The 15,458-nt window shown below is 41.9% G+C and overlaps 1 protein-coding gene across 2 annotated transcripts in view; it reads left to right on the top strand.

The window, feature by feature from the left end:
• The window catches only part of Oca2 (OCA2 melanosomal transmembrane protein), a 310,146-nt gene that overhangs the window by 84,635 nt on the left and 210,053 nt on the right, over window positions 1-15,458 (top strand). For both annotated transcript variants that reach the window (XM_021168684.2, XM_021168683.1), the window contains exons 12-17: window positions 332-456; window positions 1,368-1,506; window positions 10,056-10,188; window positions 11,476-11,623; window positions 13,066-13,123; window positions 14,866-14,974. In XM_021168684.2, coding sequence (XP_021024343.1) covers window positions 332-456; window positions 1,368-1,506; window positions 10,056-10,188; window positions 11,476-11,623; window positions 13,066-13,123; window positions 14,866-14,974 — 712 coding nt within the window. The remainder of the gene's footprint in view (window positions 1-331; window positions 457-1,367; window positions 1,507-10,055; window positions 10,189-11,475; window positions 11,624-13,065; window positions 13,124-14,865; window positions 14,975-15,458) is intronic.

Below are 15,458 nucleotides of genomic sequence, written 5' to 3'. Positions count from 1 at the left end.
GCATTTTAACTGGAACCCTGGACCATCTGTCAATGGGTCTGAAGATTTGAACAGAACCTTCCATGCATAGTGGATAAAGGGAGATCTTGCCATACCCTAGTAGATGAGGAGACCTTGGCACACTCCACTAACACAGAAGCTTGGTGTTAACAGTCACTTCAGTTTTGGAATTGAAAATTTTTTTTTAAAAAAATAATTTCTACAACAAAACTGTGCAAATTCTGAATGAGAATATATTTTGGTCTCCATATCTTGGAGTCATTAGTAAAAACCTAGCTTTTATTGTACAGATATTCTGATTCTGGCTTGTTCTTTCCTGTATGTGTCCTAGGCATATCAACTTTCTCGAGGAAGAGTGTGGGCCATGATCATCATGCTTTGTCTCATGGCTGCCATCCTTTCTGCCTTCTTAGACAATGTCACTACGATGCTCCTTTTTACCCCTGTCACCATAAGGTGTGTAGAATTCTTCTAATATTGGAATTAAGGCCAAGTTTGGAGCAAATGTGTATTTGTATGCATGAGACGTATGCATGTTCTGGGTATACCACCTGGTTTCAAGGTTTCTTCCTTACTTCTACGAAAAAATCAAGGGATAGTATCCATCCCTCCCCTAGAGTCCATCTTATTGAATTCCAACCCAGCCAGTTCTGGCTTGTGTGACTGCAGAATATAGACAGGTACAGGTGACAGCATAGGGTAAACATACCACAAGAAGTTGGAGGACATGGGCCTTGCTTTCCAAGACATAGACTGTCACAGGGAATATAGGCAAGAGATTTGTGCAGATCGCTATGTACCAAGAGTTTTTGCTCATGGTTTCCCACATTTTCATCTTCCATCTATTCATAGAGCTTAGTCTTCAGCAGATCAGGGTATAGGACTTCCAAAGATTCCAAGACAAATATCATGCAGCCAACCTACAGCCAAGAGGGAGTAAAGGTAATGATTCAAGTAATGAGCAGAGAGGGTTTAAAGTCTCTTCAGAAAAGGGAGAGCACATAAGGGTCTAAGTCAGCAGGCTTAGTGTTATTTTATTGCTGGTGATTTTTGATTCCCCACCACTCTCTGAACTGAAGGCATCTGATAGCTGATGTCCATTCATCTGCTCCAGGCCCCTTTCCTCTACTGTGGCCCTACACATGGAGCTCAGCACTCCTATAGGGCTGTGGGAGCAGGCAGAAGCCATACCATCACACGGATAGCTCAGACTGTGGTGTGTGAACTTAGAAGTATCCTTGTAATTTGTTGTATCTGAGGATGTTACTGCTGATGGTCATTCCCTGCATTATGTGTGTGTGCGAGTGTGCGTATGTGTGCATGTAGGGTTGTGGACAGACCTTATCACTGTCTTCCATTCATGGTAGGTTATGTGAGGTGCTCAATCTTGATCCGAGACAAGTCCTCATTGCAGAAGTGATCTTCACAAACATTGGAGGAGCTGCCACTGCTATTGGGGACCCACCAAATGTTATCATTGTTTCCAATCAGGAGTTGAGAAAAATGGTAGGTAACAGCACAGTAGGGTTGATTTCAGGAAATGTAAACTCAACAGAGCACTCTATGCAGCTTTCTTTACTAAGTACTGTGAACCAAGGTTCTTGCTGTCACCTGTTCTCAGCAGGTACTATTGATCATAAGTAGTTTAGGAGGGGAAAATCAGGAGAGACAGTCTTCAAGGTTAAGGGGCTGCATTTAGGGCCTGTATTGACATTAACGTGATGGGAGGTGGTTTTGTCATTGAGAACCCCAAGGAGAAATGTCTAGGAAATGACAAAGGGATGTAACAGTAGCAAGGAGTTCCAGACACAAGTGCCTGATAGGCTCAAAAACCTCATCAGAATCCCAGGGCACAGTGCATCTGCCCTCCTTGTTTGTTGTTTCTAAAACTTATCAGTTTGGGTTTTTCTGATCTTCCTTTCTGTTGCTTGATAAACTCACCTGTAAAGCCTTCCTAGTAAGCTCTGCTCTGTGCTGCCGCTTTGCTGTGGAGGCATCCCAGGGCCTCCTTAACTTTCTTCCCTTTGCAGTTTTCCTCTCATTGCTCCATTCTCTTATTGTCCCACCATTCCTAGTAGGAGAAAACAGTGGGGCTTACATTATGAACAGATTCAGAGTTACTCAGGATACAGAATTCCTGTCTCCTCCGGCTATTTTTTCCCTAAAACTAATAATTATGTTTTATGACCTGGATGGTTTAAAGATAAGCAGACTGGTATATTTAAGTAGTTTTCTCAGCAGACTTCCGGCACCCTCCCAGCCGGAGGACAGAGACCTGCCCTGCAGAGAGTGCCATCTTGGCTCCGGGACTCCGCCGAACTTAGTCTACAGGTTAGAGTGAGGACCACAGAGGCAGACAGCTTCTGGGACAGGCGGGAGCCACAGAGCCGCTGAGGCAGCACCCTTTTGGGGCCGCAGACATCCGGCACCCTCCCAGTCGGAGGACAGTGACCTGCCCTGCAGGGAACGCCATCTTGGCTCCGGGACTCCGCCGAGCTTAGTCTCTACAGGTCAGAGTGGGGACCACAGGGGCAGACGGCTTCTGGGACAGGCGGGAGCCACAGAGCCGCTGAGGCAGCACCCTTTAGGGGCCGCAGACATCCGACACCCTCCCAGCCGGAGAACAGTGACCTGCCCTGCAGGGAGCGCCATCTTGGCTCCGGGACTCCGCCGAACTTAGTCTGTACAGGTCTGCTGACAGAGGATACTCAGAATCCCCAGAAGAACAACCTCTGAACAGAGACAACTATAACAACTCCAGAGATTACCAGATGGCGAGAGGTAAAGGTAAGAATCTTACTAACAGAAACCAAGACCACTCACCATCATCAGGACCCAGCACTCCCACTTCGCCCAGTCCAGGGCACCCCAACACACCTGAAAAACTAGACCTGGATTTAAAAGCATATCTCATGATGATGGTAGAGGACATCAAGAAGGACTTTAAAGAACTATAGGAGAACATGGCTAAAGAGTTACAAGTCCTTAAAGAAAAACAGGAAAACACAACCAAACTGGTAGAAGTTCTGAAAGAGAAACAGGAAAACACATCCAATCAGATGATGGAAATGAACAAAACCATACTAGACCTAAAAAGGGAAGTAGACACAATAAAGAAAACCCAAAATGAGGCAACACTGGAGATAGAAACCCTAGGAAAGAAATCTGGAACCATAGATGCAAGCATCAGCAACAGAATACAAGAGATGGAAGAGAGAATCTCAGGTGCAGAAGATTCCATAGAGAACATGGGCACAACAATCAAGGAAAATGGAAAATGCAAAAAGATCCTAACTCAAAACATCCAGGAAATACAGGACACAATGAGAAGACCAAACCTACGGATAATAGGAGTGGATGAGAATGAAGATTTTCAACTCAAAGGACCAGCAAACATCTTCAACAAAATTATAGAAGAAAACTTCCCAAATCTAAAGAAAGAGATGCCCATGAACATACAAGAAGCCTACAGAACTCCAAATAGGCTGGACCAGAAAAGAAATACCTCCCGACACATAATAATCAGAACAACAAATGCACTAAATAAAGATAGAATACTAAAAGCAGTAAGAGAAAAAGGCCAAGTAACATATAAAGGCAAGCCTATCAGAATTACACCAGATTTTTCACCAGAGACTATGAAAGCTAGAAGATCCTGGACAGATGTTATACAGACACTAAAAGAACACAAATTCCAGCCCAAGCTACTATACCCAGCCAAACTCTCAATTAACATAGATGGAGAAACCAAAGTATTCCACGACAAAGCCAAATTCACACATTATCTCTCCACGAATCCAGCCCTTCAAAGGATAATAACAGAAAAAAACCAATACAAGGACAGGAACCACGCCCTAGAAACAACAAGAAGGTAATCCCTCAACAAACCTAAAAGAAGAAAGCCACAAGAACAGAATGCCAACTTTAACAACAAAAATAACAGGAAACAACAATTACTTTTCCTTAATATCTCTTAATATCAATGGACTCAACTCCCCGATAAAAAGACATAGACTAACAAACTGGCTACACAAACAAGACCCAACATTTTGCTGCTTACAAGAAACTCATCTCAGAGAAAAAGATAGACACTACCTCAGAATGAAAGGCTGGAAAACAATTTTCCAAGCAAATGGTATGAAGAAACAAGCTGGAGTAGCCATTCTAATATCAGATAAGATTGACTTCCAACCCAAAGTCATCAAAAAAGACAGGGAGGGGCACTTCATACTCATCAAAGGTAAAATCCTCCAAGAGGAACTATCAATCCTGAATATCTATGCTCCAAATACAAAGGCAGCCTCATTCATTAAAGAAACTTTAGTAAATCTCAAAGCACACATTGCACCTCATACAATAATAGTGGGAGACTTCAACACACCACTTTCACCAATGGACAGATCATGGAAACAGAAACTAAACAGGGACACAGTGAAACTAACAGAAGTTATGGATCAAATGGATCTGGCAGATATCTACAGAACATTTTACCCTAAAACAAAAGGATACACCTTCTTCTCAGCACCTCATGGTACCTTCTCCAAAATTGACCACGTAATTGGGCACAAAACAGGACTCAACAGATACAAAAACATTGAAATTGTCCCATGCATCCTATCAGATCACCATGGACTAAGGCTGATCTTCAATAACAAAATAAATAATAGAAAGCCAACCTTCACGTGGAAACTGAACAACACTCTTCTCAATGATACCTTGGTCAAGGAAGGAATAAAGAAAGAATTAAGGACTTTTTAGAGTTCAATGAAAATGAAGCCACAACATACCCAAACTTATGGGACGCAATGAAAGCATTTCTAAGAGGAAAACTCATAGCTCTGAGTGCCTCCAAAAGGAAACTAGAAAGAGCACACATTAGCAGCTTGACAACACACCTAAAAGCACTAGAACAAAAGGAAGCAAATTCACCCAAGAGGAGTAGACGGCAGGAAATAATCAAACTCAGGGGTGAAATCAACCAAGTGGAAACAAGAAAAACTATTCAAAGAATCAACCAATCAAGGAGCTGGTTCTTTGAGAAAATCAACAAGATAGATAAACCCTTAGCCAGACTCACTAGAGGGCACAGGGAAAGCATCCTAATTAACAAAATCAGAAATGAAAAAGGAGACATAACAACAGATCCTGAAGACATCCAAAACACCATCAGATCCTTCTACCAAAGGCTATACTCAACAAAACTGGAGAACCTGGATGAAATGGAGAAGTTCCTAGACAGATACCAGGTACCAAAGTTGAATCAAGATCAGGTTAATGATCTAAACAGCCCCATATCCCCCAAAGAAATAGAAGCAGTCATTATAGTCTCCCAACCAAAAAAAGCCCAGGACCAGATGGGTTTAGTGCAGAGTTCTATCAGACCTTCAAAGAAGATCTAATCCCAGTTCTACACAAACTATTCCACAAAATAGAAACAGAAGGTACTCTACCCAACTCATTCTATGAAGCCACAATTACTCTGATACCTAAACCACAAAAAGACCCAACAAAGATAGAAAACTTCAGACCAATATCCCTTATGAATATTGATGCAAAAATCCTCAATAAAATTCTTGCTAACCGAATCCAAGAACACATCAAAACAATCATCCATCCTGACCAAGTAGGTTTCATCCCAGGGATGCAGGGATGGTTCAATATACGGAAATCCATCAACGTAATCCAGTATATAAACAAACTCAAAGACAAAAACCACATGGTCATCTCCTTAGATGCGGAAAAAGCATTTTACAAGATCCAACACCCATTCATGATAAAAGTCTTGGAAAGATCAGGAATTCAAGGCCCATACCTAAACATGATAAAAGCAATCTACAGCAAACCAGTAGCCAACATCAAAGTAAATGGTCAGAAGCTTGAAGCAATCCCACTAAAATCAGGGACTAGACAAGGCTGTCCACTTTCTCCATACCTATTCAACATTGTACTTGAAGTCCTAGCCAGAGCAATTCGACAACAAAAGGAGATCAAAGGGATACAAATTGGAAAAGATGAAGTCAAAATATCACTTTTTGCAGATGATATGATAGTATATATAAGTGACCCTAAAAATTCCACCAGAGAACTCCTAAGCCTGATAAACAGCTTCGGTGAAGTAGCTGGATATAAAATTAACTCAAACAAATCAATGGCCTTTCTCTACACAAAGAATAAACAGGCTGAGAAAGAAATTAGGGAAACAACACCCTTCTCAATAGTCACAAATAATATAAAATATCTTGGCGTGACTCTAACTAAGGAAGTGAAAGATCTGTATAATAAAAACTTCAAGTCTCTGAAGAAAGAAATTATAGAAGATCTCAGAAGATGGAAAGATCTCCCATGCTCATGGATTGGCAGGATCAACATTGTAAAAATGGCTATCTTGCCAAAAGCAATCTACAGATTCAATGCAATCCCCATCAAAATTCCAAATCAATTCTTCAACGAATTAGAAAGTGCAATCTGCAAATTCATCTGGAATAACAAAAAACCTAGGATAGCAAAAACTCTTCTCAAGGATAAAAGAACCTCTGGTGGAATCACCATGCCGGACCTAAAGCTCTACTACAGAGCAATTGTGATAAAAACTGCATGGTACTGGTATAGTGACAGACAAATAGACCAATGGAATAGAATTGAAGACCCAGAAATGAACCCACACACCTACGGTCACTTGATCTTCGACAAGGGAGCTAAAAACATCCAGTGGAAGAAAGACAGCATTTTCAACAAATGGTGCTGGCACAACTGGTTGTTAACATGTAGAAGAATGCGAATCGATCCATTCCTATCTCCTTGTACTAAGGTCAAGTCTAAGTGGATCAAGGAACTTCACATAAAACCAGAGACACTGAAACTTATAGAGGAGAAAGTGGGGAAAAGCCTTGAAGATATGGGCACAGGGGAAAAATTCCTGAATAGAACAGTAATGGCTTGTGCTGTAAGATCGAGAATTGACAAGTGGGACCTCATGAAACTACAAAGCTTCTGCAAGGCTAAAGACACCATCAATAAGACAAAAAAACCACCAACAGATTGGGAAAGGATCTTCACCTATCCTAAATCAGATAAGGGACTAATATCCAATATATATAAAGAACTCAAGAAGGTGGACTCCAGAAAGTCAAATAACCCCATTAAAAAATGGGGCTCAGAACTGAACAAAGAATTCTCGCCTGAGGAATACCGAATGGCAGAGAAACACCTGAAAAAATGTTCAACATCCTTAATCATCAGGGAAATGCAAATCAAAACAACCCTGAGATTCCACCTCACACCAGTCAGAATGGCTAAGATCAAAAATTCAGGTGACAGCAGTTGCTGGCGAGGATGTAGAGAAAGAGGAACACTCCTCCATTGTTGGTGGGATTGCAAGCTTGTACAACCACTCTGGAAATCAGTCTGGCGGTTCCTCAGAAAATTGGACATAGTACTACCGGAGGATCCAGCAATACCTCTCCTGGGCATATATCCAGAAGATGTCCCAACCGGTAAAAAGGACACATGTTCCACTATGTTCATAGCAGCCCTATTTATAATAGCCAGAAGCTGGAAAGAACCCAGATGTCCCTCAACAGAGGAATGGATACAGAAATTATGGTACATTTACACAATGGAGTACTACTCAGCTATTAAAAAGAATGAATTTATGAAATTCCTAGCCAAATGGATGGACCTGGAGGGCATCATCTTGAGTGAAGTAACACAATCACAAAAGAACTCACACAATATGTATTCACTGATAAGTGGATATTAGCCCAAAACTTAGGATACCCAAGATTTAAGATACAATTTGCTAAACGCATGAAACTCAAGAAGAATGAAGACCAAAGTGTGGACACTGTGCACCTTCTCAGAATTGGGAACAAAACACCCAGGGAAGGAGTTACAGAGACAAAGTTCGTAGCTGTGATGAAAGGATGGACCATTTAGAGACTGCCGTATCCAGGGATCCATCCCATAATCAACTTCTAAACGCTGACACCATTGCATACACTAGCAAGATTTTGCTGAAAGAACCCAAATATAGCTGTCTCTTGTGAGACGATGCTGGGGCCTAGCAAACACAGGAGTGGATGTTCACAGTCAGCTATTGGATGTATCACAGGGCTCCCAATGGAGAAGCTAGAGTAAGTACCCAAGGAGCTAAAGGGATCTGCAACCCTATTGTTGGAACAACATGATGTACTAACTAGAACCCCGGAGCTCTTGTCTCTAGCTGCATATGTATCGAAAGATGGCCTAGTCAGCCATCAATGGAAAGAGAGGCCCATTGGACTTGCAAACTTTATATGCCCCAATATAGGGGAATGCCAGGGCCAAAAGAATGGGAATGGGTGGGTAGGGAAGTGGGGGGCGCTATGGGGGACTTTTGGGATAGTATTGGAAATGTAATTGAGGAAAATATGTAATAAAAATATAAAAAAAAAAACAACAACAAAAAAGTAGTTTTCTCAGGTTACTAAAAAATTTTAATGTTTATTTACTTTTTATTTTATGTGTTTGTGTGGTTTTGGCTCTATGTATGTCTGTGTACCATATACATGCCTGGTGCTCTCAGAGGTTAGAAGAGGGTTTCCAACCCGCTAGACAGAAGAGATCATTCTATCACCCATGACTGGAGGGTTGTGAGGTATCGTGTTGGTGCTGGGGAAAAGTCTGGATCCTCTGCAAAAGCAATCAGATCCATTTCTCTACCACCCCCAAGCTCATTTTTCTTCTTCTGGTTTTAAAGGAAACAAAAAACATTTTCATGAACACCTAAAGATATAACTATTTTTCATTCAGACATTTGGGGTATGAATTCTATAGATAAAAATAAAGTACTAGGTAGTGTTTTCTTTGAAGAAATGCTAGAATGTGGTGAGTTCAGGGTGAGGTTTGGTGACACCATTACAGCTCCATTACATGGGAGGTTGTTGTAATTAACCTGAGCTATATATAAGTGCTGAGAAGTGTTGGAAGTGGCCTCCCTACAGTGGCTTACTGACAGCATGTCTCATGGCACAGCTGGACTGCTGTGTCCTCTGTGACCATATCCTTACTGCCAATATCCTTCAACCTCTGAGATCCCAATGCCTCACAGTACTATGGTACCCTTGACCCTACCCCCTTTAAGGCAGTAGCTGTTTATGGATACTGCTTGAATTCTCATAGATCATCATCTTCAAAGATTCATCTCTCCTACTGGGGCTCAACAGATGCTGTACATATTTGCTTAAAAATACCAATAAAATAACAAAATAAACTAAAAAGTAAAATTAATCAAGATTGCTATTGACTTACTTTCTAACAAATTAACCTAGGGGTGGATTTTTAGCCATATGAAGCACACTCAACTGATGACCATGACACAGCCTCATAGCCATCAGAGAAAGCAGGAAGGAAGGGAGAGGCTGCCTCCCTAGAACCCCTGTAGTAATTCTAGTGCTCTGGGTAGACACAGTAACAAATGGGAAGATGACAGGTTCCAGTCCGAGGATGTCCCTTCCAATCACAGCAAGCACTTTAGTCAAACATTAAAAAAAAATTAACTATTAAATAACATTGTTCAATGTTTTGACCTCTCTTCATCCTGGGGCAACACATAGCCTAGTGAGAGCAGACTAAGTCTAGTCTGGAGCTAGTTGTAATAGTCTATTTTTGTTTTCTTCTAAGATGGCTTGTAAGTTATGTAAGCACTGGCTTTTCAAAAACACAAGATGAGTAAAAAAGGCTTTAAATAGCCGGGCAATGGTGGCACACACCTTTAATCCCAGCACATGGGAGGCAGAGGTAGGCAGATTCTTGTGAATTTGTGGGTAGCCTGGTCTACAGAACGGGTTTCCAGGACGGCCAGAGCTACAGAGAAACCTTGTCTTGAAGAGAAAAACCAAAAACCAAAACCAAAACAGCAATTAAAGGCTTTAACCATTCCAAACTTACAAAGTATCAATGTTTGGTGGCAGGACTCTGCCCAAATGTCACCAGAGCCCCCCTGTGTTTCCAGCCCATACCCTGCCTCAGCCCCCCTCAAGGCCCACATATCATGTATCTCTCCTTTCGTCTTCCAGGGCCTGGACTTTGCTGGTTTCACAGCACACATGTTCCTGGGAATTTGCCTTGTTCTCCTGGTCTCCTTTCCCCTCCTCAGACTTCTGTACTGGAACAAAAAGCTTTATAACAAGGAGCCTAGTGAGATCGTCGGTGGGTATGAGCATCTTCCCAGGTTGCAGATTCTTCTCTGTAGGACTCTTCCTCAAAACCAAGGGAAGTTCTCATGAGCAGGAGGCGGGGGCATTCTCCCATGGGATCACCAGGGAGGTATTTATTGGTTCCTGGTATGCTGCACTCTTAGGGGCAGTGACTGTCCACAGCTTCCTGCAAGCTGTCCCGTCAGCTGCTCTCTGGCTGCTTCAGTCTGAGTCTGCCAGGGAACTATAAAGGGTGACTTGTTTTAATCTGCCACCTTGGCCCTTTCCTTATATATATATTTCAAACTGTAAAACTGAGGTTAAATGTAAGTCTCATAAAATAGCTTAATATCTTATGAAGCAGTGGATGGAAAACTGTCTCTAATGGTGTCTCAGACACCATTAGAAGGTGACTGAATTCAGTGATGGGTGAAAGTGCTGTTTGCTGCTTTCTGGCTAGGATTTCACCTGCTGATTAATCTCTCCTGTGTGACACACTGGAGCTCACTGGAACTCCCCCTACGCCCTGGGAGGAGATGCTTTCCCGTTGCCCATTCCTTAGCAGATCCTCCACTAGAGGGTGCCAAGCGTGGCTGCCTGAGAACCACAGGCAGCTGTTATTCCAGAGTTCTCTTTCAGAAACCAATCCAAGACCAGGCAATCGGCTGAGTTCATTTGTGTTGCTATCGCAGTATTCCACCCTGGCAAGCTAAAAGTGAGATGTTTATAATAGCTTACTGTCCAGGAGACAGGACATCCAGGAGCATGGCCCCAGCAACTTTGCTGCATCATAACAGGCCACATAGTTTGGAGAGAATAATCCAGGTACACTTGACTATAGCCGGAAAGCATCTGAGAAGCTGTGACAAACCATATTAAAACCACAGGAGTGATGCTTAGATTTTGGTTGAAAGCAGAGCCAGTGAGAATGTTCTGCGGTTGTTGAGTCCTAGAGTTAAGGCATTGCAAGTAAATAATAATAAAAAACCAGTATATTATTGACATAATAATAAATCAACAATAACCAATAATAATAAACCAATACATGAATTTTTAAAAGATATCACTTGATAAAGACTTCCTTTTTCAGGAAGAGTTGAAATCGTCTTTCTTGCTTCCACGATGACTTTCAGAGTTCAGATCTATCATCTGGTCCCATCATTGTAGCTCATGCTGTGAAGAGTCTGCATGGAATGTGGGTGGATGTCATTGGTGTGTGATGGACAGAAAAGCATTTGCTGAGGGCTGAGAGTGGGAGCGACTCAGTACCCTCAGTACCTTAACACTTATTTCTCTGCAGAACTGAAGCACGAGATTCATGTCTGGCGTTTGACTGCCCAGCGCATCAGTCCAGCCAGCCGTGAGGAGACAGCTGTGCGTGGCTTGCTGCTGGAGAAAGTGCTTGCCCTGGAGCATCTGCTGGCCCAAAGGTTGCACACTTTCCACAGGTACCACAGGATCCTGCTTGGATTTGTACCAGGGGCTCCTTACAGGTTGTGCTTAATGGTGGCATTGCATTCATTTATCATAGGATACCCAAGAGGGTAAAAATGATTTTTGATCACAATATTTCTTACTGTCTGCATTAGTTATTTTTCTATTGCTGTAATTAAACAGTGTAGCAACTTACCAGACGGAAGGGTTTATTTGGGCTTACAGTTTGGCCTGGTTACTTGCGATTGCTGGTAATAAACGTCTTGCATGACTCAAGGCAAGTTGAAGAGGACAGGGTTATTTCATCTTCCCGCTTACATCACAGAAAGAACAGAGCAGGAACTCAAGGCAGGAACACAAGGAGGAAAATGAAACTGAGTCCATAGAAAGACACTCACTGGCTTGCTTTCTATTGCTCACTCAGGTTATTGTTTTTAATACAACCCAGAACTGTCTTTCCATGGTGGTACTACTCACAATGTAGTAGGAATTTCCATATTAATCATTAATCAGGAGAATGTCCTGCAATTATTGCTTTGCCATTTTTTGAAAAGTTGTTTGAAAAGTAAAGAGAATTATTCCTCTTTCTGCCATAATTTCCTTTAGCGCTCCACGGGCTAGGCAGCTGGTCTCCTTTGGTGCTCGTTTGTTGTCTAAGTGTTCACCAAAATGACCTTCTTTCCTATCCTTCATTTTACCTATGGTTAGTGTAGAAGAAAACAAAACAGAAAAAGTGAGCTGACTGTACAGATCAAAAGGAAATTTGATATAAAAGTTGAAGCCACACAGTTGAAGGAGAACAGATTCCCTTCCTGCAAGTTACCCTCCAACCTTACACACATGTTGTGGTATTCAATGTACTACTACCAAGAAAATTTATATATTTCTAAAGCCTGAAAAAATATGATTATACTGAATATGTATATCTACTCTTCTTGTTATTATTCTGTAAGTAATACAGAATGCCAGCTATTTACCCTAGCATTTAATTGTAGTTATGCTATTATATATTATAGTAAGTGCTATAACTAATACAAAGATTATTGAAAGTATGTGTGAGGGTAAGAGTGTGCAGTACAGCAGATACCATGCCATTTTATAAGAAGCACTGAGCACCTATGAAGTTCAGTGTTCCTGAAGGGTAGGGATAGAACACCACCCTGTGGCCCTAGTCAATCTCACACACTGGCAGGTATTATTTGTGAATTTTTTTTTTGCAATTGTTCTCATATTTTCTTTCTCAGATCATCATATTTGTCCTTTTTCTTTGGGAAATACAAGGTGAATAGCTTTCCTAATTTCCCTAGTCACTGTCATGGGTTTGCTGTCCCTTACACGGCTGTGCCAGGATCCACAGACATATCTAGGTTTCCACAGCTGTCAGTGTCACCTTGCTAGTCTCATGAAGCATCGAGCTTTCTGCGACAGAGAAATGAGAGTCCTTTTTCTATCACAGGCAAATTTCACAGGAAGACAAAAATTGGGAGACCAATATTCAAGAGCTACAGAGAAAGGTATCTTGTCTTTTATTTTTTTCTCAAGGCATTCTGAATCATGGCTTGTAAAAAGGGTGATTGCTTTTTTTACATGATGATACCATGGCCAAGGAAACTCTTATAAGGACAAATGAGGCTGGCTTAGAAGTTCAGAGGTTCAGTCCATTATCATTGAGGCAGGAGCATGGCAGCATCCTGGCAGGTATGGTGCAGGAGGAGCTGAGAGTTCTACATCTTCATCTGAAGGCCACTAGGAGAAGACTGGCTTCCAGGCAGCTAGGTTAAGGGTATTAAAGACCACACCCACAGTGACACACCTATTCCAACAAGGCCACAACTACTCCAACAAAGCCACACCTACTACAACAAAGTGCCACTCACTGGGCCAAGCATATACAAACCATCACACTAAGATTCAGTTAATGATAGAAAAATTGTTGCTCTTTTCATTCTTGTAGCTTTAGATGAGTTATAATTTATATGTTAATGAGAAAAAATATTTTCTAAAATAACAGAATTATTTTTTCAGGAAATAAAAGCATACATCTACATCTACATCTACATCTACATCTACATCTACATCTACATCATCTACATCTACATCTGCATCTGCATCTGCATCTACTTCTGCATCTACATCATCTACATCTACATCCACATCCACATCTACATCTTACATCTACATCTGCATCTACATCCACATCCACATCCACATCTACATCTTACATCTACATCTACATCTGCATCTGCATCTGCATCTGCATCTGCATCTACATCTACATCTACATGTAAATCTGCATCTGCATCCGCATCCGCATCCACATCTTACATCTACATCTTACATCTACATCTTACATCATCTGCATCTGCATCTGCATCTACATCATCTAAATCTACATCTACATCTACATCTACATCTACATCTACATCTACATCTACATCTACATCTAAATCTACATCTGCATCTACATCTACATCTGAAAGATGCACTCCAAGTATGTCCCGAAAAGGCATGGCGGCCACCACTTGAGGCAGCTTCTGCTCATTAACTCTCTTGACCCAGAGAGTATACAGGGCATGGATTCTTGACATGTAGTATAGGATGTGTTATTTTAGGACAGATGTGAGCTGGGTGTATCCTGACATTATGAGTCTGACTTCTAGGCAGAACTTTGCTTTTATTTTCTGCTAATTTTCATGCTGAAATGAGCTGCCTATGGGGTACAGCACCTCTGAGGGACTCATAGGAAACAGAATACTCATTACCTCGTGACTCTGGGGTTCCTTCTCCATCTCCTCCCCGCTTTGACTCTGGGAGTGTACCCCACTCCCAGGTATCCCTTCTCCCTGGTGCATCAAGTCTCTGCAGGACTAGGTGCATCCTTTCCCACGGAGGCCAGACAAGGCGTCCACTGCTGCATACGTACCAGGGACCTCAGACCATGTATGGTATGCTCTTCGGTTGGTAGCTCAGTCTCTGGGAGCTCCCAGGGGTCCAGGTTAATTGACACTGTTGGTTTTCCTGTGGGGTTACCATCACTGTCAGGTCCTATAAACCTTCCACTAACTCTTCCCTAGGGAACCACAAGCTCTGTCCAATGTTTGGCAGCCACTAAATGCTAGGCTCACGGAAAAAAAATGTTCTATTTTTTTTTTTAAAGGAAACACTTAATGGTGATTCAAGTCATATAGAACTGTGAACAGACTTCAAGAATCAGAAGACTGAACTGAGAAAATGAGTTGTGTTTTTTCTCTTAAAGCACAGGATATCAGACAGGAGTCTGCTTGTCAAGTGCCTGATGGTGCTGGGATTTGTCATCTCCATGTTCTTTCTCAACTCCTTTGTCCCTGGCATTCATCTTGATCTTGGTGAGTCCAATATTTTGTTAACATTTGTTGCTAGGTTTTGCATTTGACGTTATAGTGTGGGTGATGTTTTTAACCCTATTCCCAGATGATAACTGTACCAAAGGCTGCTGTGTGGAGATGGATGTGGGCAGCGCTCAGCAGAAGGAGGAAAGGAAAGCTGCCTGTGTAACTTCCACCTTTGTTGGGAGGAAGGGAGAATATAACTAAGCTATAGCCCCTGCAGGGCTCAGTGTGAGAAGGGATGTACAATCGATACTGTCATTCGCATCATGCTTGCTAACTATGTTTTAAAATGGTTCTTAGAAGATCCTGAAAGTTACATCAGCAAAACTAGTTTTGCCTTCAGCACAGGGTTGAAATCATAACCAAAGGAGCGACTGTGAAGGGCCTGGGAAGTTGGAAGAGCTCTACTAAGTTAAGTGACCTGTCTGGCTACCAATACTTTCCCCACGCAGTAAGCTCCTCCCCCCACTTTATCCCTTTG

The sequence above is a fragment of the Mus caroli genome, unplaced genomic scaffold (genome assembly GCF_978045245.1).
Source record: "Mus caroli unplaced genomic scaffold, Mus_caroli_1 scaffold_8, whole genome shotgun sequence".
Classification (NCBI taxonomy): domain Eukaryota; kingdom Metazoa; phylum Chordata; class Mammalia; order Rodentia; family Muridae; genus Mus; species Mus caroli.
This window is presented reverse-complemented; position numbering and strand designations above follow the sequence as displayed.